Source organism: Chroicocephalus ridibundus, chromosome 2 (genome assembly GCF_963924245.1).
Source record: "Chroicocephalus ridibundus chromosome 2, bChrRid1.1, whole genome shotgun sequence".
NCBI lineage: Eukaryota > Metazoa > Chordata > Aves > Charadriiformes > Laridae > Chroicocephalus > Chroicocephalus ridibundus.
The window spans coordinates 118,663,526-118,691,437 of record NC_086285.1 but is presented as its reverse complement, the minus strand read 5'-3'; the positions used below and the strand labels follow the sequence as shown (position 1 = coordinate 118,691,437).

Sequence of the window (27,912 nt, the reverse complement as noted above, 5' to 3'; positions counted from 1 at the left end):
ACAGAGGACAAAGGGAAAACAGGCCAGGTGTCACTTAAATACACAGGAAGATGAAGTGTTTAGGTGAAAAATGCATTTAGGTTTGCTTCAACAGTTCTTATTCTATAACTAAGCTGTCCTAGTTCTATAGATGGGCATCACAAGTTCTAACTACAGTTATATATTCTTACTGTATGAAAAGTGACCCTTGTTTTTCTAGATCTATGTATTCCTTAATATTGATGGTCTTGCACCATTGCTGAGGTTTTGTCTGAATCAAATGGTGCCAATATATGTCTATATAATATTTTAACATAAAGAACCTCTGTATTCTTATTCATGATGTAAAGTGCAAACTTGGCAAACACACTTGGCAAAACTGTTCTGAACAAGCTTTTTGTAAACTATAGCTGTTTTGCATCAAAACTGAGGCAAAAAACTTCTGAGTTAAGAGTAATTCTCTACCTTGCTTACTCTTAACAGTTTTGTCTTTTCTTACTGATTCGTTACACTAATTTTGTCCTTTCTCCACCTTCTTTTAGGTAAAATCTACAGACAGTTGCTTCTTTTCTGTCAGATGTTTTGATGACACTGTTCATCGTTTCAAGATTCCTAAAAATAGCCTTCCTTCTCAAACTAGAGAGGTAATAATGACTCTTTATCAAAGGCTTTAAAATGTAATAACTTCTGTAATGAGTAATTTGCATACCACTTGCTATGGATGTAGTAGTAGCGTGTTCAGTAGCTTGATCATAAAGGCTTGGTAACATAAGTGCATATATTGAATCTTTTAGCGCAACTATAGACTAAATAGCAAAAAATGGGCAAATTTTCAGACTCTTTAAAATTAGTGCCACCTTGTTTTCCAGCTCTGTGCCTGTATTATGCCTTCCTCTTTTCTTTAACTTCTCCACGTGCTAAATCTCTATTGCAACTTCCTTCTGTTGCGCTTTTTTTTGTTGTTCAGGATAATGAACTGTGAAAGAATGTTTAATGGTACATTCTACTCTTAGCCATTCTCTAAGATGACCCAATAAATTATATTTTCTTAAAAGGTGGGTCTGAAACAAGAGAATAATTATTTTTTTTTTTCGAGCTGTTTGTAGTGTAGTTACTACTCCTGTAGATGACCAGAGATGAAGTAGGGATAGAGGCAACTGGAGTACTGTGTCCAGTTCTGGGCTCCCCACTACGAGGGAGATGCAGACATACTGAAGAGAGCCCAACAAAGGGCCACTAAGATGTTTAAAGAGACCAGAGCGCCTCTAATACTAGGAAAGGCTGAGAGCTGGGACTGCTCAGCCTGGAGAAGGCTCAGTGGGAGTCAATGTACGTAAATACCTGAAGGGAGGGTGCAAAGAAGATGGAGTCAGGCTCTTGTCATTGGTGCCTGGTGACAGGACCAGGGCAATGGTCAGAAACGGAAACACAGGAGGTTCCCTCTGAACACAAGAAAAAAAACGTGAAAGTGACTGAACACTGTCAGAGGTTGCCCAAAGAGGTTGTGGAGTCTCCATCTTTGGAGATGTTCAGAAGCTGTCTGGATGTGGCTCTGGGCAACTGTCTGTAGGTGGCCCGGCTTGAGTTGGGGGTGGGGGTGGACCAGAGAACCTCCAGAGATCCCTTCCAACCTCATCCACTTTGTGATTCTATGATCAGGAAAAGAATCTACCTGTTAATTATGATAGTGCTTGAGGTTTTGTACACAGAGTTTGTCATGCATAAGGCGTCAGACTTTGTTACAGGGACCACACTAAGATGAAAAATATATTTTCTACAATCTCTTCTTAATTGATGCAACTTTTTAATGTGACCTTGGATAGACTGAGGTGTGGGTGGTGTTTGTCCTTAAAGTGTGATCAATTTAAAGCTTAGATAGCACTTTGACTACAGTGTATCTCATCTTGAATACACTACAACTTTAACCATCTATCTTCTGCTCATGAAGGTGTCTCATTTTATTAATGAATATCTTATTCACATCAATAGGAAACTTTAATTTGTTCTTTTGAATGTATGCTGTTGCCTTCTGGGGATGACCTTTGAAATGTGTACTTACTCTGGGTTTTTTTTTCCATTCAGAGTTGGCTGGAAGCAATAGAAGATCACTCTGCATATAGCACTCACTACTGCACACAGGAACAGTTGAGTAGTGATGATGAGGAAGATGATACGGTATCTGTTACAGACCTACAGGATACTCTGAAAGTATGTATTGAGTACTTATGTGGCTCATGCATCTATGCAGTTGCACATTAGTACTGTTTTGTATTGAAATACTTTAGGGTACTTTTGGCTAACAGTAATGATTCTTTGTTTCCATGGATGCATAAATGCTGCTTGTATTTGCACTGCTTACTGTCAGGTATTCCTCTTCGGACCATATGCATAAAATGGCACATTTATCATAGCTACAGGGTTGTGTGTTTCAGTTTTACCAGCACTACTGCAAGGTAGAAAGTGGCTTCAGACTTTCAGCCAGGAGAGGGAGCCTCATGTACTGTACTTGGTGACACCAAGACTGAAGGATAACAAAGCTAACCTTCAGTGAGCTCTGCCTCTCTAAAAGAGGCAATTAAAATAGCTTAAAAATGATCTCTTACCACCTCGGGTCACGTTAGAGTTCACATTAGATGCGTTGTACAGTGATTGTTCAGACCCGCAATGTAAATCAGTCTTCTTTGATAATTCTGGCATTCAGCGTGTGATTCTTGCTTTTTGCCATACATATACTTCTAAAACCTTTTACTGTAAGGGAAAGCTGACACTGCAATGCAAAAATCTTCATGTAACTGAACTCCAAGTGGCTTGTACCATACATTTTGGTACAAGAACTCAAAGTTCATAGCAGAACAGAGGTAGGAGGATAACTGGTGCTGGTAGTTCCCAGCAGAAGAAATGGTATTATTTAGTAGATAATTGTATCCAAGTTCAAATGCAAGCTTGGAATATGATCTTGGGGTGGGTTCCTGCACGTTGCTGTACTTGCCATATGTCAGTTAACCTATGTGTTTGCTTATTTTGGCCTTAGGCTTGTCAAAGAACAAGCAATGGCTCTTCCTGGGTTTTCAAACTTTTTAATAAAAAAAGGGGGGGGAAATGTAACCAAAAGCTGGTCAGCAATATTATGTGCATAAATCTTCTGTTTGCTTGTGTGTCTTTGAAGGTACTTCAAGTAATTTCTTTCAGTTTTAACATATCAGTCTCTGTCACTGAGAATCTTTTGTTAAGATTTAATGCTGTACAAATTTTAAAATCTCAGTATAGTTAAGAGACTAAACATACATTTTCCTTAGAACAAGGCACTTTTGAACTAGCTGTCCTTGCTGTCTTTCAGAAAGCACAAGCATGCCAACAAAGACTCAGTAAAGAGGTTTCAGACTTCCTTGCAATGGTTAAATCTTTGGATGCTACAAAAGGTAAAATTTATTCTTCCAAAATGCATTTTGTTACCAGGCAACTAATTTTTTCTTTTAAGCAGCACATGCTTCAATTTCACTGAAATGAAATTTTCAGGAGCTTGGAAATATAAGGCTGTTTTCCTCATTGAAAAAGATTTGCATAAAGTAACATTATAATAATTGCTAAGAACTAAGATTTCAGATTTGAAGAAACAACTAAGAAGTATGTTGATTGAAAAAAAAAAAAGTTATTGGTGGCTGTAAATGTAGTGAAACTGCCTTTAGATATAGTGCTAGAAACACAGTGAAAGCTGAAGCGTGATGAACAGGATGTGAAGTGAAATCACAAAATTGTACAGGGAACTGGAAGCATGGTGTGATGGGATATAGTCCACAGACTGTGGCTATCATTTTTATGCCAGGCTTGAATTTCTTGGGCTTCATTTTTAACTAATAACACTTAAATTAACATGTATCTGGATTTTTTTCAGCATAACTGCCAAAAAATAGCACAGGCATTCAAGCTGTTGGAGATTAGAATGTGTTTCATTTGATGCCTTAAACATGAACAGAAGTTGCTCATGTATGAAACACATCAAGGTGTTGTGTAAGAACACTTAACTGTTGCTCCTTTGAACCTGAGTCCTAGTTACACATTGTGACTAAAACTTATGAGCTCAAATTAGAGCATAAGTTTTTTTATATGTACTCTGTAATAGAACAGCAGTTTTGTGAGGAAAAAGATTCTTCTTTTTCCATCACTCTGCCTTTTTTTCTCCTTACGCTACTGGGGTAAGTTACTATGTGATATTATCCTATCTTAACACTAACTGAATTTTTACTGAATTTTTATTTCACAAAGAAGAGTACCATGTCATTATACATAGGAGTGTTTTATTGGGAAGCCTTTGTAATGAATACAATAAAACTGAATTCTTCACAAAAAGCAGTCTGAAAATCAGTATGAGGTGGATAAATTCCCTTTGGTAGAACAGGGGCAATTTCTTTGACACCATATTGTTGACCTGAAGAACCAGTGAGGACATTCACTTTTTTAAAAAAAATACACAACTTGAGCAACCGAAACATGTAGCAAAGCAAAACCAGAGACTGTCTCTTTCCTAGAAACTTCTAGTCTTGGCCAATAGCAGTAATAAATTCCTGTTTTCCTCCCAATGAATGTTTGTAACTTGATGGGTCAGTGAACTGTTTCCAGGTTCTCTGTAGATCTCAACAGAGAAAACTGCTGCAGCTGTCCCAATTCTCACATTGGGTTGATGTAGTATCTTCAAAATATTCAAGTCCTTTGGCTGCAGAAGAATGCAAATTTCTGAGTTAAAAGTCCTTCCACGTGGAACTTCTAAAAGTTTTCGAGTAATATAAAAATGGGACCTGATATTTAAAATTCTTTCCCTAACTGCCTCAACATGCTGGTCTAAATCCAGGTGTCTCTGAGATTTAGGCATATTATTTATTACAAATAAAGATGCCTCCTGCTCTTCTACTCAGTGTGCTGCCTCTCTTTCTAGAGGCACTAGCTGTTCTTGATAGCTGCTGTTAAGTAGACTCGTAATTCCAGTCAGTAGTGAGCTTTGATAGCAAAGACAATAATTAGCTTGTGGATATGTACTGTATCCTGTCCTGCACAAGCGCTGTAAGTTGCAAAATGAATTCGAGAACTGTCACTGCTGAACCTCTTCATTTTTGTTGGTGTGACATCAGCTTGAAGCACCCGTGTTACTAAATGGTGTCAACTGATCCTGGAGTCTGCGGCCACTAAAGTGAACTGTTATTTTAATTGCAGCAAGTATGCTTCCTGAGAGAATGGTTTGCTTGATTTCTGAGGAATTGCTGCACACCACAAAACTTCAAAGATGAACTGAAATGTTAAATAACTTCTACCAGCTGATTGGATTATTATGGTTTCCTGCTGTATCCAGACATGTATCCCTTTCTATAAATGGTCACAGAAGTCAGGATGTGAGGTGGCATTGCCCTGCAAGCTGTACTACTTGCCCAGACGATGAGTCCACGAAAACAAGATCTCCTTCCCTTTTTATTGATCAGTGTCCTTGTAACTCCCCCTCTATTTTTCAAACCTAAATCTCCAGCTGCACAGCAGTAAGCTTTTCCTCTTGTATATAATACCAGGGCAGAAGGTAAAAAAAAAAAAAAAGGCAGCTAGAGGTCTCACTTTAACTTACATAAAACCAGTGCAGTATTAAAAGGAGACTGTTGATAGCCACTGTTCCAGTGTCTTGCTGCCATAGCATTCTACCTCTGCTTTCTAAGCTGTGCTGAAAGAGAAACTAGATCCATTCATGTGCCACTTATACCAGTACTAGAATATAAAAGAACGAACTCCTGTTCCCTTAGTGCTACTTTTGCCCTTTCCTCACACAGATCTTAAGTGCACCAGCCTTCCTGTAGAATATGAATGTTATGTCTGTATTACGTAGAGGAAAAAATAATTAAAAGAATCCTGTAGTTTAGTGTCCCCCTAACACTACTAATCTTGTGCTTTCAGGAGTATCTTCTCCTCTCCTGCAAAAAGTTGATGTGGTCTCTGAAGTATCCCAGGAAACCTGTGAGGCCCTGGCTGACTGCCTCAACCTCTTCACAAAGCAAGAAGGGGTATGTATTGTGCTGTGTGGATCTTTAAAGGATCTGAATAGCTTAGTATATTTTGCTAGTTCCCCTCTTACTTGTTAGAAAAAGAAATATGCACGCCCATAGAATATCACGTTGTTGGTAAGCTGTCTTTTTGCATGCTGAATGTCTAATGAAAACTCATGCTTCTAGAGAAAGAGTAGCTAAGTTCCTCTACAAAAGGGTATCTTAGTATTTGAGTGTTCGGGAGAGTCCCAGATTTTGCTTACAAACTGCAGCTTGTAACATTCAAACTAAATGCCTGAACTCAATAAAGCAGTTGCTTTGCTGATTTGAAGGTTAAAACATTGAGAAAATTCATCTCTTTTTTTCTTTTTTTTTTTTTTTTTTTGTCCTGGCAAACTGAAGTGTTGAACAGTATTGCTTCTGAATTTGTTTTTCAGACCATGTGCTTAGTGGGTGTGCGAATGCTATCTATTGAACTTCTGGCTTTCCCAGTGACAAATATCTTGTATGGTGTTAAACATAATGCAAATGCTTCAATTTGGGAATATATGTCAAACTCATTAATTCCTGGCGTAGGAGATCTGGTTGGTTGGGGTTTTTTTGTCCCTTTAGAAGGGGCCCTAATACCATGGAAGAAACTTGGCTTCCTGTATTGCAGTACAGTAATCCCTCAGTCAGGCTCTTGTTGTCCTCAGTAAGCTGTGTTTCAAAATGAGGTTTGTGTTGGTGCTGTTGGTCTTCCAGTTATTTAACAGTGTGCTGCAAACACTGCCTCCATTGTCTCGGTTTGGTTTAAGATACTTTTTTTCCATTCCTTTTGAAGCCTTTTTGTCTCCCGTCAAAGTCTTCCAGACTTAAGTCAAGCTCTAGCAGAGTGGAACAAGCATTGCTTTTTCGCATTGATTTTTCTTTTTTCTATAAGAAAATCTAATATTAAAGTTGCCAGTTCCATTTGTGGATGAGGGGGAAATTGGTTACAACAGTGGGTGTGTAGTGTAAGTTAGTATTCCTTAATTGTGTTGGCATCTTGCTTCAAACCAGACTAAAATAGCTTTCCAGAGTGGAGTATGGCAAAACATATGGTGAAATTGTAATTTCACCCTACTTGAACTTGAGCAGTCTCAGTAGGTGTTACAGAGGCCTTATTTTAAGCTGGAAGCACATGGATTCGGGCACAGGGGGATAGGCTGAGGTGTGAACTTGAGTTTCCACCATAGCTAGTGAAATCAGTCGGTCATGACAGAGGGAGAAGATGTGATCCTGGAGAGCTTTGTGTCTTGGTATTTTTAAACTTCAAACTATTGCAGTTCCAGAATATAATGTCGGCTTTTAAAGATGCCATAAGCTCATACGGGAAATTACAGCAGCAATCTCTTCCTAAGACTTAAACCTTTCCAGAAAGTTATGTTCCTTGAGCATTACTGTTCGTAAACCCACAGCATTTGGTTTTGTTGTCTTTTCTAAGACAGGGCCCTGTTCTTTGGCATTCAGCATCAATTTTTAGATGGTAGTTGTGTTGGCATTGCAAAAGCAATATATTGGGTTCTGCATTAGCAAGTGATAGGACCGCAATTAAGTACTTCAATATTCCTTCCAAGTATATTGAATATTAAAGCATAACTCCAAGGTATCAAATTCTAATATAAAACAGTTGCCTAAAATACTCTTTAAAAAAAAAAAAAGACCTTTTTTCGGTGTTTTGTTTCCCTTCTGATCATGATCTCAATAATGAAGTTAAGGCTTATGTGTTGTTATGCTTGGGAACAGCTGCCATGAATGCTCTGCTCTGGCAATAATTGGCTGCTGTTAATTTAAAACTGCCAAACTACCTCGGGAATGGTAACTCTACAACTGCTGTTTTAACAGCATCTTACCTGCCTGCCCTGTTGTCTCCAGGCCTCTCTTGCTGCCAAATGGACTGTTTGACTGCAGCTTGTCTTACTGCCATTCCCTGATAGGACTTCCTCCTATAATTAATAGGAATTAATTGCTCCACAATACCTTTCAACTGTATTGTGTGTCCCCCATGAAATCAGGTTCTCTCTAGAACTAACGTTTTCTCAAGCTTGGTACCCTTTTTATCTTGCCTCTTTAAGGAGAATTCTTTCCCTTCTAACTTAAAATTGTGGGCATGCCCGAAGTCACCGCTTGACTAATGCGGAGAGGCTGCTAACTTCGGCAAGGAGCACGGCAGGGATCACACTTTTTGCCTTTTACAGAAGACTTTTTGTTTAGTATTGCCTGTCTCCGTGCTGTGTACCTCTGTGTAGCATAATTGTGCAATATGCAAATGAAACTTCTAATACAGGACTAAAGGGGGGGTGGTGGGTGGGAGGAAGATAATAATCTTCAACTCTTCCACTTGCGTTAGAAATGGCGCAGGAGCGCGGTACCCAAACGCTCCATCTGCCCGCCGTTTCTCTCTCCCCCGGTGCCGCTGTGCGGGGCTCGGTGTCCGCGGTGACGGCGACACTGACGAGCGGCTGCGGGACAGTGCGGCCCGGTTCCTCGCCCGGCGAGCGGGTGCGGTGGCCACTGGCCCCGGAGCGGTGGGGGGGCTGCGGTGCCGGCTCCGGGAGGCGGGAGCCCCGCCGCACCGTGCCGCCCGGAGAAGGCGTGACCTCACCGCTCCGCACGGCAGGAGCTGCTGTGACGCCATAGAAGGGGGAGCGGGGCGGGGGGGGGAGCTTCCAAAAATAACCCACTGCGGCGGGGCTCGGTGCGGGGCGGCCCCGGGACTCGCGTTATCCGGCGGGGGCCGCCCCGCCCCGCGGCCGCCTGGGGAGCGGCGGGGCAGGGGCGGGAGCGCTCGGCCCGTCGGGCCATTTTTAGCCGGGCGGGGAACCGAACCGGCTGCCACCCCCGCTGTTTCGGGTTTGGTTTCCTCCGCGCCCGGCGGCGCGCGGAGCAGCGCGGAGCGGCGCGGGTCCCCCGCCCCTGCCCTGCGTCCGTCCGAGCCCGCGGCGTGCTGCAAGGTGAAGGGGCCGCCCGCTGCGCTACCGGCCCGGCCCGGGGGGGGGCTGCTGCCGCTGCTGCCGCCCGGGGCGAGGGATCGGAGCGGCTGTTTGCCCGAAATCGCGTTCCGTGGTATGTCGTGTGCGCCACGGGTTGGGTTTTGGAGTGGGTTTTTTATTTTTTCCTTCTTGACATTGGGATGAACCCTGCTGTGTCAAGGAGAGAAGGTAGGGATGAGCGCAGATACTCTGCCGAACAATTAAAGCGTGCGAGGGGAAACACGAAGATAACTTGGTTGCTTTAATCTGAGTGTTTATTGAGGCGTTTGTGTCGGAGCTAGTGCAACTTGAAACGTTTTCTGCAGTGACTTTGGCACAAGGTTAGTAAGTATTGTTTCAAAGCGGGACTTCCCTTGTACTATTTCCAGCAGATATCAGAACCGGCATTCCAGAAGCAGTTTGATTCGAGTATTTGTACATTCTAAGGTGTTGTATAGCTGTAGGAGAAGTTTAATTTAAGGTTCTTTGCATGCTATTATCTCTGCTGGATTTTCTGAGTGAGTTTAAAATTTATCTCCAATACTTGAGCTGCATGCACTGAAGGAACTGATAGGAAAGGTATTATTTAAAGAAACGAATTTTATTTTTTTTTAGCTTGCTGCTTCATTAACCGGTGCTAGATAAAGTGTGATGATGAGTATCTCGACTCATCCTAAGTTTCACTCTTACATTTTTTTTTTTAAATATTTACAAGTAAATTAAAAGCTCATATTGCATGAGTTTAGCACCAATAGCAACAGTCATTTTGTGGCTTTGATCTTCTTCCTTTGTTTGTAGGTGTTGACATTCTTTCTAGGTTTTTTTTGGAGGCTTGGGTTTGCTGGTTAGGGGTTTTGGTTTTTTTTGTTGTTTTTTTTTTTTTTGAAAAGGAGATTTGTTTACAAGCTGATGAAAAACCTTAGCTGATGAGATAAGGGATTCAGAAAAGATCTCTTCATTTCTTGGTTTAAATGAGTTGTATACTCAACTAAGTAGAACTTGTCGTAACAAATTACAGTGGTCATTTTTACAGAAACATTAAGGTCGAAATACTGTGGGTCATAGTCCTTGGATTTAGTTATCTTTGCCATGGCATAACTTGCTATCTCTTGTATGTATAATTGACGTACTGTAAATAAATGTGTACTAAGTTCAGTTAGTAAATAAATACAAATCTCTAGAAGTTCAGTGTATTGCCTTAGTTTATTTCATATTTCTTGGAAACATAATTGAATGTTCAAGGGTTAGATGTGTCTGTTCTTGTGAATGAATGCACGCATGCTCATTGCAGTATAAATAGTTGTCTTCAATACCTGTCTGGTTTGTGGTGTGGGTCTACTACCTTACTGGATTGTGAATGAAGAAGGTGCCTGTAAACTCTGTCCAAGTGACTCCTTAATGAAACGTTTTATTATCCATTTCCTTGTGGGGGTGGAGCTGAGGGAAGCAGTGATGACACTTTGCAATCAAGGGAGAGCTATTGATATGGGCAGCCTGAGCAGATCTGTCTAGAAGAGTCTCGGAGTCCGTCAGCAGTACTTTTCTGCCACCTGGCAACATAGTCAGCTACATTAATCTTTTGGGTATTAGGAGCCTTTGGTGTGGGGGAGGGAGGGATGAAGAGGGGGTAAGGGACTCAACTAAAGTCAGGGAAGCTAAAAAAGAGGTTAATTTTGACTTCTGATCTAGGGCTGAGGAGGGCATAATTTCTTGGCTGGCTGTTGTACTAGACCTAGAACCGTGGAGTCCTTAGCACCTCAAGTCATGGAACCAGTGCCTGTGTTTCTCTGCTCTTTTCTCCTTGTGCTTAGAAACAGGTGACAGCCTGTTCTGTTTTGTTTTTTTCCACTTCCTTTCAATCACTGGAGCACAACAGAGCAATTCTATTGTCTGTTCTGTGGCTCTTGCTGAAAGTAGTGGGAATCAAGGCAAGTCCTCGGCCTGTCAAGGCTTATAGGCAATGCCCCAAACAACTGAAATGCTGTTCAGCTTCTAAACTGGGGGAAAGGAGGAGAGCAGTTTTCAGGCAGTTGATTTTTGCACTGGGCCCAGAAAGAGGTGTCTGGTGTTGAGAGACTTGAGGTGTGTCAGTATCAAAAAAAACCTTTATTGGTTGTATGAGTCTGTAACTGACATGACCCTATTTCTTCCCTTTTCTTCCTAATGGCTGGAAATGTACTAGAAATACCTAGTGCAGCTTGAATCTTGTTTGAAAGTAACAAGTTAATTGGAAGGTTCTCTGTGCTTAAACAGGTACCCAGGTAAAGACTGATTTTTAAATTTTTTTCCCCCTCCATATGCAGAAGAGCATGGATATAACATGCTGTGGGATGATATATAGGCATGGCATATAAGAGAACAAAGCTACCAACAGGAAAGTAATTTGTCAGGTTCTTTCTCCTGCTAGAACATCAGCAGTTCTAGCTGATGAATCTGTCTGTACTAATTTTTGAGTGCTGAGCATGCACATGTCTTTCACCTGTGCTAAAGTTCTAAAGATGAGATATTCAAATCAGAGGAACTTGATAGTGGAATAGTTTGCGGATAGCACAGTGTTCTTCCTCTGGAAGCGTTTTCTTTCTGCCACTGTACTGCAGCCTTGCAGACAGAAAGCTAACTGTCTGTGAAGACAACATCCTTATCAGTATTATGTAAAAGAGTTTAGTGAGTCCAAAGTATCTAGGAGGTAGGGGAGTTAAAGAACATAACTTTATTTCAGAGACTTTCCTAGAGCAGCCAAGACTGAATAGATCACCAGAGCAGGCAGAGAAGCTAAGCAGCAGCCCAGACGGAAGCTCGTTAAAATAATAAATACTGGGACTCCGTTCAGGGAAAAAGATAAGTAAATATTACTGCTTTTCTTTTATAAAAGGGTATTATGTGTGTTGACGGAATGTTTACATTTTGAAGCAGTTGATAAGATCCTTCGTCGAGTGCTGTATGCAAAAGGCTTCTGGTTGGCAGATGGTCCTGGCTGACAGAAAGACGCCTGCATGTTACTATAGGGCAAAAGATGAATGCTACTGGTCTTTGTAGTACAACAGGGTCACAACTTCCCCCCACACACACACCTTAAGAGCATGCACTTCAAAAGTTAACCTTTTCCCATGTAGCAGTGATATGTTTGAATATAATCTATTGGCAAAGTGACTTACTAATTTCTCATGACAGGGAAATTCTTGCTGCCTTGTAGCTCTACAAGCCTGTGTGAAAGCTGGACGCACAACTTGTCTGAAGGCATTCTCCACTCAGTATTGCGTTGCCCGATTCAAAGCATGCTGCTAACCTGTTTTTTGCACTTTCCAGAGTGGATTAATGCTTTTTCAAAGTCTGGTTTGTAGGCTTGTTGCTTGCTTGTTTTTTTTTTTTTGTTTGGTTTTTTTTCTTGGCAGCTGTTAAGCAGATTTGTGTAAACTAACTTGGAATCTGTTCATGGGCCTCTGGGGAAACACAGTATAAAAACAAATTAGGTTGAAATGAGACCCCTTCTCACTGGGCTTCTGCAGCTCCCACTCCTGATGTTTACTTCTGAGGACTTCTCTATGACTTTTTTTGGGATTTTATTTTTTAATGCAAAAACATGAAGAAAAGGGGCTTAGCTGAGACTGCAGGGAGGAAAGATCAAGCAGCAATAAAATTTAATGGAATAGTATTTGATATAGTAAGCTTCTAAAATAGGCATTAGCAATTCTGTTTTCTGTGAATGTATTTGAAAAAAAATGGTGCTCTTGTCTCTGTGCAAGCTGATAGAAAGCAACAAAAGAAAATACATAACGCGAAAACTTTTCTGCGTTTTTGCTACTTACTGCTATGCGGATATTGTTTGTTCTCCTTTCCATCATGGTTGGAAAACAAATTGGAGTGAGAAGGGTGCACACTTTCATCCTTCTAGTGTCATTGTGACTTCATAATGGCATGTAAAGCTCATCAGCTTGTTTTCAGTGTTCTGGCTTAATGCGTATTTACTGTGTTTTGGAAGAATGGATGAACAGCAGAGTTCTAAAACTTAGCTCCCAGACAACCAGTGTATTGTCAGCTAAGGTCTGGTAACACTTCAAGAAAATTGAAGCAGCCAAACCCAGGATTTAGGGCCGAACCTCTGTGCACAGCACCCTACTTGTTAACTCTGTTTGCTGGGATTTTGTGTGCAAGTGTGCGAGATACCTGGCTGCAGTGGCAGTCTGGCTGAGTGGTCTGGTTTTGTCTCTCAGCTGCATAAAATACCAAAATGTTGAACTGGGTGACTGTGATCACACACGTTTACTAATTCTCTAGAGGTGTATTCTCCTTGACCTTTCTGTCTTGAATCTTAGGGTTTTTATAATGCCTTTTTCCTTGTAAAGCTGATAAAAGCTAGTTTCTTAGAATAATAATGAAAAAAATTACTTCTACACGTACTAAAAACAAATTTCGTGTAGTCTGTCCAGTACTAGATATTAACATGTGCTTTTGAGGGAGATATGATATTTAACTCTTACACGTATGTTTTGTGTGAGGTTGTTTTAAAGGCATTGTCTCTGAGTAACATAAGTAACTTAAGTGACACGAAGTCTTAACTGTTGTCAAATCATCTTAAATTCGCCATGTGGTGGGATTTTTTGGTATGTTTTATTTAGCCTTCTTAAACGTCAGTGATTTCACATCTCTTGCATTATGGCCTAGTAGGCGGTCCACGTGCAAATGTGAAACCCTTCCTTGAATAAATGAACTTGACTGAGTTTAAATTTACTTTTCTGCTGTTCTTTGCTGTGTTTTCAGTTGCTGTATGTTAGTCCCTTCTGTTTCCATGAAAGATAGGGGTCTTCTAGCTATGAAGAATGAAATGATTTCCCATTTAGACGGTACTAGTGCATATGGGAGGGTGTGTTGTCTTTTTTTTTTTTTTAACTTAGCCTGGCCACAATCATGGCTTTTCAACCAAAACTCTTTCTTTCACTTTTTTTATTCAATAACTCCTCAGAGCTGGTACCCCTTTTTATAATAGAGGTAAGCCATTGTGGAATTTGACCTCTTGTCTAATTTTAAATCTCATGAACCAAACGTGTACTTGTTGGCCTCTCTCTCCCCGAGACCGCCAGTGACCTTAAAAGCTTTTGTGGTTTTAATATTAATATTCAGAAGTGTGTTATCTCTGCTTGCTGTGCTGTCCAGTGAAGAAATGGGTTTGTATAATGCTGAGTCACTGAGGTTATCACTAGAATTGGTAAATAGGTTTTGTTTAGAAACTGTTTATGTACTGAAGTAAATCACTGGTATTACAGTTTTCCTTGAAGGTACATGCCAGGCCTGGGTCATCAAGAATGTTAGTAACCTCTTTCTCCAGAGTGCTTGTATTGTTCTTAATATCACCCACTTTTTCAATGCATCAATAATTTGCTTTAAAAATAAATGCATTCAGTGTTACGTCCAAATGGGAAATGCAGGCCTATGCTATCCTGTAAGGATAGTTGATAAGCGCACACAAAGCAGATGATGCTCTCTTTATAGTAAAGAGCTGAGCTGAATGTTGGTGCAAAGGAGCAGGAAGATAGAGGGCCTCTTAGGAATAAAGTGCATCCATTTGTTGTGACTATCCTGAAGAGTGCAGTAAAAGAGGATGTCCAGCTTTTACATAACCGTAGCCCTCATCTGAATATCTTATCTTTGTAGAATGCGTTTGGGAGTGGCACCTGTGATGTGCTCACTTTGCTTGTAGAGCTTTATGTTAAGCCGCTTGTAAGGTAAATGTGGACTGTGTCAGTGGTTTTGAATAGGAATGTTGTCCCTCCTCTCATACTTGTCACTCCTACATTATTAATGTTAAAACTTTGACATCAATGCAATGACTGTTGGATCCATAGGTACACTATGAGACTTTGAGAATGGCTTTAAAGCATGCCTATTTGAAGGAAGTCTGCAGTGTACATCGTAACACAGGAATACTCCTTAGTTTAGATGTAGAACAGTTTTAGTCACAGAAGCAGACTATAAACTTTTTCATCTGATTTGGATATTTTTGTGCTGCCAAAGCTGCGCTGCTTCCACAACACAAGCTTGTTCAGATATGTTGTTTGACCCTTGAATAGAAGTACAGCTTCCTATTAATTTTGAAATTTAGTAGTGTCATTATTGCAGGTGACTTTTTTTTTTTTTTAGTTAAGAGCTTTGGTGGGAGGAGGGGTAGGGAGAACAAAACTACTCTTGCCTTGTCTGGAAACATTCAATTTAATTGGCTAGAGCATCAGCCTCTAGGCTTTGTGCGGGTCTACTGTAGCAGAACAGCATCTGCAGGGACTTGGAGGATTTGAACTGGTAGACGTGAACTAATGGGGCACAGTCATACACAGGGATTTTATCATTGTGGTGGGGAATAATCTTAAATTGCCAACATAATGGTGTAGCTCCTCCAGGTAATGTGGTAATCCCAATGTGTCATATGTCAGTAGGTACGCCTTTCTGGAAATGTCAACAAGACTATTAATTGTGGAAGTATTCTGTGCTATGCCTGCAAATTGGATTGTCTGTTGTTCCAGTGAAACACCTTGCTGCAAGGTCAGACAAATCAAATTGAGGTGAAAATGAGCTGGCTGAGCCTTGAAGACAGCTTGAAACCTTAAGATCGTTCCATCTGTGCCTATGGACAGCAAAAATCTAGTTTTGTCTGACCTGTATCTCCTCCATCTATTGCCTCTTGTCCTGTCAGTGAGCACCACTGAGAAGAGCCTGGCTCCGTCTTTGCACTCACCCTTCAGGTATTTCTATAGATGGAGATCTGCTCTGAGCCTTCTCTTCTCTAGCCTGATTAGTCTTCGGACATCCACACAGTACCTAAGAGGCAGTCTAGTATCATAGTTTTAGACAATTTCAGGGAACCATGTGTCACAAATCAGCTGATAATATATGGTCAGTGTTTTTTTTACTATTGTCCTTGCTCCCACATACAACTTATTGAATCTAAAAAGCGACGTATTACTCTAAGCTGTCGGATCCTGCTTCATCTTGTGGTGGAGGGAACTCTTGGTGTTCCTTTAGGCTTAGACTTTAATCAAATCTATCTTCTAGTTTTATTCTAGCAGCCAGTGGTTCAGTGGTTTTTCATAGAATAGTTTGGGTTGGAAGGAATCTTTACATGTCATCTAGTCCAGCCCCTCCCCCCTGCAATGAGCAGGGACATCTTCAACAAGATCAGATTACTTGGAACCCCATCCAGCCTGACCTCGAAGGTTTCTAAGGATGAGGGATCTACCAGATCTCTGGGCGACCTGTTCCAGTGTCTCACCACGCTCGTTGTAAAAAAATTTCTTCCTTATGTCTACTCTAAATCTTCCCTCTTCTAGTTTAAAACCATTACCCCTTACTCTACTGCAACAGGCCCTACTAAAAAGCTTCTTGAATTTTTGTAACAGAGATAGTTTAAAAAAAAAAAAGCCCACCACAAAACAAAAAACCACCACCAACAACAAAACCCCACCAGATAAAGGCAAAAGTGTTTGAGATCATTCATAAGAAGAGAGAATCTGTTCCACTGAGTGAGAATATTTGGATTATCTAGCTGTTCTGCACGGTAGTGGTGGTGTTTTATAGTATCTCCTTGTAATTTATCAGTAAGTATCATAGTTAGGGATAATTGTAGTGGTTTTAGACTCTAGCAATTATTTCTAACAAAAATAAGAACTGGGTGGCAGTATTTCAGATTCCATTCTCAATACAAAAATGTCTTTTCGCTAATTTGATCTAAGGTTGTGAACTTTCAATTTGGATTTCCGTAGCCCGGAGCATAGTTATCTGTCTGTCCTAACTGCAGGATGAGCTTCCGTACAATGTACTCTAGTTTCAGGAAATGCCTTATCAGCCTACCCAGGGCCTAGCTGATGTCTGCTGGCTGTTGCCTGCTTAAGGGGTAAGGTCAAAACAGTGTCTCAGAGGAAAATCACCCCTAAGAAGAGACAAACTTCTTAATGCTGCAGGTCATTCTAAAATGTGAAGTAGAAGAGGGATTTCTGTGTTTATGTCTATCTATGAAGTCTGACTCTTTGATACTGGAAAGCTGAGGAGAGCCTGTTCTGGGCTGTAGCGAATTAGAATGCTTTCCAGGGTGGATTTTGTTTGGAGATCAGAACTCCAGTGCTGCATTGTGAAACTCACTGTTGACTTTTGGCCTATGTAGAAGTTCAACTTTTTTCGTTTTTAACTAGTTTGGTTAACATCCAAAATGAAATAAAAACTAGCAAATAAGATGTCTGACTCTTTCATAAGTGCAGAACCATGGTACAGCATGCATGTTTGTTTTGAAATTGCTTTTTTTTAAAAAAAACTGTCAGTTATTCTTCATGAATAATTGACACCATTACCACCATGGAGCTTTTGAAACAGACAACCAGCTTCAGAAGTGTTAATTTTTTAATAGGAAGCTGGTTTCGCTCTGAGTCAACAACGTGTCTAGTTTTGTAGCAGCACTAGTAAGCCAGTAAGAGCCAACAAAAACATAGCAAAAACATGACAGTTGCTTCAAAAGAGAAAACATTAATACACACATTTGCTGTGATCCGGCTGGGAAGAAGTGGGGGGGTGGGGATACAAAGGGGTTGATCAAAGTAATCAGAGGCTTGTACTGAAAAATACTTAAGGGAAGTAGTTAGATCAAAACTGCCTTAAGATCTATTTTTCAAAACAGTCCTTAAGAACGCACACAGGAAACATTTCCTTTTTATTCTTAAGAACCCTTATATCTTAAAGTCTGGTCTCTGTTTGTGAAACTAACTAACTTCAAAGATGTCCATAGTCTATCAAAGGGAAAAGAGGCAAATAAAGTCCCTACCAGATCTGAAAATATGCAGCAGTATACTGTTCTACTCCTGTTGCCATCAGTATAATGTATCAGCTTGAATGAGACCCCTAATTTGGGTAAGGTTACTTGTGGCGTATGCCTGTGAGGAAATAGGTGCTTAATCTCACTAGGGCAGCAAAATATCTTTGGGGTGTGGTTGTTTTCTGGTAATCTTGTAGCTCTGCAGCTTGAAATGAGCTTCCCAAACCTGTACATCACTGCTGATGTCATTCAGTCCCAGCTTGTTTTGGCATAAACTATTGGCAAATGTGAATAGCAGCCATATTTAATTTCAACTTTACTCAGAATAGAAACAATACTTAACAGAAAAATAACAAAATCGGAAGGCTTTTTCTTTGAACTCTTGATTTTTGAATAATTGTTATTATAACATTGGAACACGAGTAGGGACAGAATGCACCCTGGAAACTGGCAAGTTCTGCAGCTCTCAAACCTAAGTAGACTTCATGAGAGTTATCAGTTTACAGTTAAATTGTCTAAGTAAAATGTAAAAAAAAAAAAAAAACCAAACCCAAATACTTTTGAGGAAGACTTGGAATAACCATTAAGTCTCACTTTAGAAACAAACCAGAAAAAGATCTGTTAAGTCTTGGCCAGTGCAGAATCACTTTGAAGAAAACAGTTTCTCTAATAGAAAAGCTTAACATACACCCAAGCTTTTAATCTAAAACCATCCTTCTAATCTGCAATCAGAAATTAAGTCTTTGCAGTTTGTTCTTGTGCTCCTAGACAGGTTCTTGGCTCAGAACTGCAACATTCTCAGCTGGTTAAAACTGCACTGCTTCATCAGAATAAACAAACTTTGACATAGCCAAATGTGGAAACAGGAGAGGGGAAGGAAAGCGGCAAGGTCTGTGTTGAGGAGGAAGTGTCGCTGTTTTAGGAGGGAAAGGTGGGAGGGAAACAGTCTTTGTCCCTAGCATGTGCATAGCTCAGAAACAATCCAGGCAGTCTTGAATTATGAATTTTTATAATAGATTTGCGTGTTGCAAGAAGGGGGCTGACTGCTCTCAGCATCTCCAACTCTTCTATTGAATAACAGTTCTCTTGCTGTCTTGATATGTGTCTCTGTCAACATGATCTTGCTAAAGTTTGATTTTTTTTTTTTTTTAATTTTTTTTTCTGTGTGGATGATAGCTTTGCTCTTGCTTCTAGCAGTAGGTCCCCTATCCCTTTCTATGTTTTATGATCATGTCTGGTCTTTTTCTTCATTAGCAGAATTTTATTATTTTTGTAAATCAAGTATAGGGGAAATTTTACACCTCTGTACTAAGAAGAATGAAATCTAGCCTTTCCAAATCAGCCCTGCTAAAATCCTCCTCTTGAACTTTTGAAGTGAACATTAGTAGATGACTAACAATGAATCCTTGTGTTATCTGGGGAATGATTGAGGCAGAGTCTTATGACTTGATTTACAAAGTCTTTGGTTTCTTCTGTAGGCTTTGAGTTGGGATAAAAGCAAATAGATTACCAGGACTTGTTTGTTTGTGTGTATGGGGGTCTTTCAGCCTTTGTACAAAAAGAAACTTTATTGGTGATGTTTCCTTTATATGGGAAAGCAAAATGTTACGTTAGCCTTTTGAGTTCTTTCTCTTTTGAATTTGATGATCTCAGTAAGATGTGATACTTCGCTGTAGCTGTAGAGTCAGCTGGCCAGACTTCTGAGACAAAGACTGATGCTGTCTTGTGATACAGTAAGTAACCCTTTACCTATCATCAGTGATCTCAGCTTACCTCCTTGATTAACTGATCATGTCTTGTTTTGCATTTCAGTAGTTGCACTAGCAGTAGCTTAAGTCACTGGCAAGTGCTATCTAACTATTCTATTTTTAACGAGAGATCTGAGAGATCTGTGAAGCTGGGTAAATGGTAAGCTTATAGCACAGAGAGAGAGAAAGCCTAAGCAAGAAGCAATGGTTGAAGTAAAGCATGACTTTTATGGATCAGCCCTGTGTACTCTGGGTTGAGCCAAGGCAATGATGAAGTTTAAAAGAGCTAGTTTACTCCAGCAAGTGAAGAGTTATGGTATAAGGTCTTAACGTATGTTAAGATAGCAGATGTTTATTCCAAGTTCTTTGTGGTTGATGGTGATGGGGAGTGGTGAGTCAGCAGGGGCACTTAGTGTGGAAAGGCCTATGTGTAAACAGATAAGAACTCTGAAAGTTTTGTATAAAATATTTACATGCTTTACGAATCTAGTGATGTGTTCATGAAACTGTTTGCTGCATCTGTTTGGGAACACTTTATTTTTGCTTTAATGTGAGCTGTCACACTTGCAGTTTTATGATGTGTCATAGGAGTATTCATGAAACACTCGTTCCTTTCTCTAGTACTTCAAATACCTGAGGTGCGCTTGCAAAGAAACATACTGTAACTAAAACTGTTCCTATTTTTGGGGGGTGGAGAGGAGGTTAGGAGAAAAGCAGGATTATGCATATTCATATCATATACTAATATGTGCTTAGTGGGAGTTAAGTCCCATGAGTAGAGGTAAAAATCAAGCGTTTTTTAAAGACTTTCTTTCTGGAGAACTTCCTCTATTGAAGCTCAAACGTGGTTAAAACTATGAGAACTCCACGTGAGAGCAACTGGTTTCAGTTTTCACTTTGGTAGCAGCTTAAGCAACAATTTAGTCCTGCTCTAGGTAGCAGAAAATCTAAAAGCACTCTTTCATAGAAACTTATCCTGTAAAATTAGTGCTGCAGTAGCGTGCTTGAAAGTCAGGTAACAAAATACATAGAACTGTTCCATTTCTAAACAGATAGGCCTCAGGGAAGGTATTCAAAGCCTTTACATTTCTTCCATGCTGAAATGAAAAGGCACGTTTTATTCAAGACATGAAGGCAGACCTGACTCTTCTCAAAACTATGTAGTTCTCATTCTACGTTAAATGTAAAAGAATAATAGATTTACCCAGCACTAGTTTAAACTGGTCATCACAAAGAACTGGCTTATGCAAGGAGACGCTAGCAATAGGGACTGCATTGTACTAACAGCAAAATTGCAACTATGTGAGCTTGTCTGTTAGAACAGACAAACAGTGCACATATCAAACTGCCTGCATTGAGATTGTGATTTGCACTGTTAGGCTCAGAATTTTTGGTAGTGGTTTTCTTTTAGTATGAAGATCACAGAAGGAAGGGAAAGAATCCTCGTTTTGGATTCCCGGTGCTTCCTGTGAGTAGTTTTCCATAGCGTAAGGTGTTAAAACACAGAGCTTTGTAGGTTCTGTCTTTCAGGATAGTGTGTTCTGTTGGGGTAGCTGACCCTGGAAACAAACAGTTTTGTATAAATAGGTGCAGTGTGAAACAAATGTCAAGTTTGATTGGCATTTAATTCATTACAGAAAGCAGGATTACATTTCTTAATGTCAGGAGATGTCCACAGAAAACTGTCAGTTCTACTACAGCAGTCTTTTTCCAATTCCTTGGTTACATGTTAATTTCCAGCCAGGTGTTAGACTAGCCCTTAGCTTGGCTACTGAAAACTTGCAACTTGTGTCTGTGCTTCATGGCAAATGTCCCATAAGTGGTGACGTTTTGGGGAGGATGGAATTTCTGTGGCAGTCGGACAAAGCCATTCACTTTGAAAACCAAAACCTCACTTCGGAGTAGTCGGAGACATCGGTGAGACGGTGGCATAGGCTGCTTTCCTGCACTCTGCTGACTGCAGAGCAGAACTGGTACCCGGCGTACTGGCAGAGTCTGACTTCAGATCTGCTGGTGGCTGCTGTGTGAAAGAGGTGGTTCTTCCTTCCTACACAACTCGGAAGTCTACATATTTTGGGCATTCGTGTTCCTAACACTGAAGTTGAGTGCTTTTGAAAGTAAAACTCAACTAAATTACACTGCAGTGTTGTTGTGTCTTTTCTCTCTCACGGTCCAGGAGAACCTATAGCTAAGGTATGCTGTCTTTTAATTTACTGTTCTAATGTTAAAGGCGGGTAGCCCTACATATTGGTGAGGTGTCTGTATTTGTTCTGTGCCTTGCTTGCTATGTGTTGGTTTTAGGATTTACTTGTAGCTGCAGTAGCATGTTGGTGAGATGATAATTTATTAGCTGGGCATACAGTGGTGTGACCCTTTCCTACCCCACAAAAGTGCCACTGTTGTTGGGCATTAATTTAAATTAAAGTCATCCAGCAGCAGACAAAGGAAGTGTTTTGTGTATTGTACTGCGATGTCTTCAGGATGGACAGAGAAGCCTTGGTTACAGACTGCACTGATATAGTTCGAGACTTCAGGCTTTAAAAAAGACAAGTGAAAAAAAAATAAAAATAGTGGTACGGTGCATGTTACTGGTCTCCAACACCTAATGGAAGCTGAGGGTACAGAAAGGAATGTGACTGATGTTTGTTACAAACAGATAGGGTTTTTGATATTTTGGAATAGGCACGTGAACTTTCTGCTAGTAATATGCAGTGAAGGAGTTAACTTTTAAACCATGCTCTTGTGCTTAACAGGATTTCTGGTGGCATGGAAATACAGTAGAAGTGTCTGCAAATAAGCTTGTTGCTCTCCTCTTAAAAAAACTAAAGTAAACAGAGGTCTGACTGCTAAAATAACTCAATTCTACTGTTTAAACTCACAATTTGGTGCTTACAGCCTGAAGGACTTGGAATGTTTATGGGAAGCTGTTGTAAACAGCTTCCCATTCAGTTGAACCAGAAGTGAAACCAGTTTCCAGAACTTGGATATTGGACCACTTCAGCTGGAGAAGTATTTTTTTTTTTTTAGAAAGTAATTTGTTGCACAGACCTAGATACCAAAGTCTTAGTGGTTCTGCGTCCGTGTATCAGGTTATAGCTGTGTCTGTAGCTGTAAGGTTAATGATGGAGTGATTGTTTGCTTCTGTGAGACAAAGCTACATAGTTTCCATCAGTATTTATAAATTGAAGTTTCACTATGATAATGTTTTCTTTAGAGATAAAAAAAGACTGAACTATCAGCACAAGCCCAGCTTTATTGATAACTGTTACTGCACTTGTGCAGGATAGCTCCTGACAAGGCTAAGGTAGGGAGCCTGACCAGTTGAACATTGGGAACTCAGCTGGCCTCATGCTGGGCACTCTAGAGTGCTCTGTGCCACTGTCCCTGTGAAGCTGTGTGGAGGACGTATAGCGCTGATGGTGGCACTGGCATTGTGGGGACCAGTTAACAGGGATCAGAAGGGTGACAGCTGTTCCATAGCTGGAGGATGAGGAGCTGAACCCAGTACGATGTGAACTGCCGTCTGTCTCAGGCACCACTGCTAAAGGTACAGAAACCACAGCTACATCACAAGCTGTGCCCTATGCAAGCCGTCAGTAAACGTCTCTTCTGATATTTTCCTGGGTATGCTCAGACTGGATTTCCAGAGCTGTGTATACACTGATACCTGCATCATTTTTGTGTGATATTTACTATCTTATATGAATATTTGTGTCACTGTGTAAAATAGTGTGGCACTCAGCTAATGCAACTTCACAAAATCAAATGATATTCCACTGAAAAACATTGGTTTATCTGTGTCCAGTTTAATAGACTGAAAAGTGTAGGCTTCTGAAAGCAGGTGTTTTCTTCATTGTTTTATGCTTGTCTTCCTGCTTTATACATAGATCCTAAAGACACGGCGTTAATAAGCATTTTTAAAACTAGTTTGGAGGTTCCTTCTGTAATCTTGCAGTTGATTTTGTGTTGGGACACTGAAGAAACGCAGCATGGGAAAAGAAAAACTTTGGAGATGACACCTCAGCTTTATCCCTTTTCCCCAAAATGGTAGTGGAGTAGCCAGGAAGGAGGAATAATTCACCTCAGAACTTTAATCGTTGTCTAAGCCTTGTGAATGAAAAATACAGTATGGCAAAATTATGCGCGAGAGCAATCTAATTCTTAACGTTTTGGGAAAACCTATCACTCAGTTTGTCAATTATGTTGTTCAATAAACATGCTTTGAAAATAGTGCCAATCTGCCTGCATATTTCTTGTTAAGCTTGGAAGAATGGAGTGTGTGGTTCTGGGGGGGGAAAAAAAACAAACAAAAAAAAAATCCAAAAAACCAGAAACCAAACCCCAACCCAATAACAATACACACACACCCCCATCCTGCCTTTACAGTCAAATTTACTGCAAGAAGTAAGCATACTGTTTAAACCTTCAAACAAGGTTGTTTCTCCAGTGGTACCTGTATTAAGTAGAGTACGTGAAGGTTGTACTAGCTCTATCTCTGCAAGCATTGCTTCTCTACAGGTGAAATCAGTCAAATAATGGTAGTAGAACCATCTTTTTTAGTTGTCACATGACACTGTAGAACTGAACTGTTTGGGTGCTTAAGATTGTAGTATAGTTACAGACGGTATTCCTAGACCGCTACCTTCAAAGATCTGCTAGTGTAAACTCCTACCCTTCACTGAGTACTGGGCTGCAGAGGTTTGTGGAGCCACCTCTGGACTCTGAATTCGTGTGTCCATCCCACAAGCTCAGTGCTGTTATCAAAAGTTTTATATTGGACTTACATCTCCAGCCCCAGACTACTGAATTAAGGTTGCTTTAAAACCAGTTTATTCACATATGAATGGACATCCCTAAGGTTACAGGTAACAAACTTAAAACATGTTGGTTTCTTTTCCCTTAACTTCTGGCTAGTGTCGTGCTCCTTATCTAACAGATGAAAAGCATTTTATTTTTGTTACCTGCTAGTGGTGTGTAATTGCTTTGCTAATAAGTGTTTGGCAGCTAGGAGGTCTGGAAATACACAGAAAAGTGAACCTTACTGTAAAGCTGGCTATTTATTTTCCAAAAAGGGAATTTGTTTGCAGTACACCTTCTGCAATACTTTATAGCTGTATGTTATGATAAGGCAGAGGAATCTTAAAGTCAATAAAAGTCTCGGGTGTGGATTGTTATCTTAAGCCTATATATGTTGTTGCTTGTTTAGTGACACCACTGTGCTTTTAGGAGATGGAAAAAAGAGGTTCATCTGGATTTTGTTAGATATATTTTGATTTTATTTCAACATTGAAACTTAAATTTTAGGTAAGGATTTAAATCATTCATATCCTTTATTAAAACAGAACATAAAGACATCTAATTCAATACTATGGAAAAAATTGCAAATACTATTTTAATAACTGGTTTCACTTTGCTGTTTAATAAGAACAAAAAGTACCATTTTATCTTCAGTCCTTCACCCTCCCTCTCTCAGGAGAGTGAAATACTGATGCTGTTTCTCTAAATGGGCAGTTCCTTAACTATTTGATAGCATACAAAGTGTAACCCCTGCAGAAACTGCTTAGTAGCAGGTCTTTTGCAGTGGTATGTCTGATTTCTATGAGACATTGCAGTAATTGGCTTCCTTGGTACTGTCAGAGTGAACTTTAAATGAAAGCGACAGTAACTAGTCCAGACTTTTTTTTTTTTTCATTTTGTTCAGGTTAAAACTGTTAGATGGTAAGTGACTTACTGGTTTTATTGCTTTCAATTAGCAACCCAATTTTATACTCTTTTAATTATCACTTAATTGGATTGCCCCTTTACACTTAGAGCCTGGCAGCCAAAGCAGCTGATTTAGCATTTGTCACAACTGAGGGGGTGAAAATTTCTTCCATAAATCTTTCTCCGGAGGATATGTCACTGCTAGCATAGAAACTCTTTGCTGGAAATGGCAAATCTGCTTTAATGTCTCCTTCCTAGCCTTTAAATTTGTACCCCCTCACTTGTGCCTAACTCTAATTCCACTATTTGAGTGGTTGTTACAACTGAGGGGGCTGAAGCCTCCAAAGTAAAGCTTTAATGCAAAATGTAACCAGATAGGACTTATGAACAGTTCTTAAATTAGATTCAAAAAGGTAGTGTTGGTGTATGTGTAAGTTGCTTAGGAAAGTGTGTAAGTTGTCCCTGTAACTGTTCCAAGAGATTAATTGTCATGTCCTTGCATGTTCTTAGTGGAGGGGGAATTAGCATTATAAACTGACCTTTGAGAGTAAACCAGAGGACAAGGCAGGGGCTGGGGATGCTTTTAAAAAGGGACTGGAAGGGAGAGAGGAAGAGAAGGGAAGCAAGTTGATGGTTTAGGGACTGAAGGAGAAGCAGCATGCTGAAGCCTTGCTGGGTTGGGAGAAGAGGCCCTTCCTGAGCCTTCAGCTACAGCTCTCTCCTTTCCCCTGGCAGAAAGAGGAGGTGGGAAAGCACCAAAAAAAAAAAAACCCAACAAAAAAACAAGGAGGAAATGGGAAGGACGCATTGCGCTCCCGTTACTAGTCCTGGATTCAAGATGTGGATAACATCATCCTCTCTGGAGCTGACTGCATGTGTGGGCATTAAAAAAAAAAAAATCCACCATCCGGTGGCTGGACTTCTTTTTTTTTTTTTTTTTTTTTTTTCTTTTTTGTCGGCTTCTGGCTCCTCTGTAGACTGTTTTGGAGTGGGGAGGGAGGGCTGTTTCTATCAACATTAAATCAGTTAGTAGAGGAGGCTCTTCATTAACCGTCTCCTGTAATCCTCAGGGTTAAATGTTTTCAGCTCGTAGTTCAGTTGCAGTAATTTGTAGCTGGCATTCACATTTGCTCTGTAATTCAATTTAGATGATGCTGCTTGGCCCAAATTAGAGCAGACTAGTACAAGGAGCTTGGTGCGTGCAGAAACAGATCAGTAGCTCCATAGTTAAGGTCATCCAAGCAGAGTTGTAAATATTTCTCCTCAGTTTTAAGGTATGGTTATCTGGCTTGAATTCACTTGTGGAACTGTGATTTATACTAACAGACCTTATTTGTCAGATTTCTCAACTACTGAACATGCTGAGTAACAACCTTACTGTCTTCACAAAAATACTGTAAGAGTCTCATTAATCCGTGTGGTTTCAGTTCCAGCTGTTTGCCAGTTATTTATTTATTGGAGTCTATTTTCTGAATAGCTTCCAGCTACACATTCTTCGGAGAGATGAGATTTTATTCATTACATGTATCTACTTATAGGTGAGGAATTTGAAACTGGAGCATGAGCAGGAGAAAAACAAGATCTTGTCAGAAGCATTAGAGACACTAGCTACTGAACACCATGAACTAGAGCAGTCTCTGGTTAAGGGATCTCCGCCTCTCAGCATCATCAGTGAAGAGCAGTTCTATGATGCAGTTTCAGGTAAGTAATGATGTCCAGAATGTGAGTGTGTAGCCAGCACGTGTGTGGTGAATGTGGTGAGGGGGTGGGAACAGTCTCAGTTTGAGTGAAATCTCTGTCTTTCTAAAGTGGAACTTATTTTAGGAGATTGCTTCATGAGCTTTATGAGTGGTCCTCTAAAATTTTGCGGGAGTTCACCTGTAGAACTGTGCAGTTTCACCTTAGCATGACAAAAAGTTAAAAAACCACAGGGCAGTCATGAAAGGACTGATTGCTTGGGTGTCTACGCCCTTTTTTAAAATAGCAAAACTTAAGGCTCCTATTTTAGGAGATGTAACTGTATCTGGTAGCCTTCTGACGTGCTTTCTGCGTGGTAGTGTATGTTTTTTCTTTTGTTGTTAAGATCGGTCCATAAAAATCAGTAGTTTTGAGTGATAATGAGGTTAAGAAAGGCTTGTTCTATTTCACTTTTGTGCACCTTAAGTGTCTCAGGTGGAAGAAAAGGGTGAATCAAAATCCTGTCTGCATTTTTGAAATATTTTTTCTTTCCCTGTCTTCAGTTTAGTTAGTATCTTTCACATTTTCATGTGCAGAACACGCAAATAGTGACTTTGGACAACTCTGAACTGTGTAACATGGATTTGTTTAGAGAGGCAGTGCATAGTGCAGGTTAGTAACAGCTTTAACTGGGAGTGATCCTGCAGCGTATAGATGTCTACAGCTATGAAGGATCTGGAAAAGCTTGAGGGTGAACATAGTCTTAACTGTAGCAGCTAATTAGGTTGTAATGGCATACTTCATGAGCAAGTATGGGGTTATTTCTTCTGTGAGCTGAACTATCTGATGCTTCTGACTGATGAGGAAAAGCAGTGTTCCCAGCGTCTTTGGTAGGTGTTCTGCAGTGCACAACTTAAGCAGAGAAAAAAACCAGGCAAGTGGAGTATAAGCACTAGCACAGGAACATAGCTGCTTGGCACAGTAACAAATTTATTAAGGCTTCAAGG

General features: G+C 40.3%; 1 protein-coding gene across 6 annotated transcripts in view; it reads left to right on the top strand.

Annotated features, from left to right (window-relative positions):
- Window positions 1-27,912, top strand: part of OSBPL1A (oxysterol binding protein like 1A) — a 73,379-nt gene that overhangs the window by 18,580 nt on the left and 26,887 nt on the right. For 2 of the 6 annotated variants that reach the window (XM_063326727.1, XM_063326728.1), the window contains exons 13-17: window positions 522-623; window positions 2,062-2,187; window positions 3,317-3,398; window positions 5,908-6,014; window positions 26,767-26,929. In XM_063326727.1, the coding sequence (XP_063182797.1) occupies window positions 522-623; window positions 2,062-2,187; window positions 3,317-3,398; window positions 5,908-6,014; window positions 26,767-26,929 (580 nt within the window). The other 4 variants (XM_063326729.1, XM_063326731.1, XM_063326730.1 and 1 more) reach the window with 4 other exon arrangements.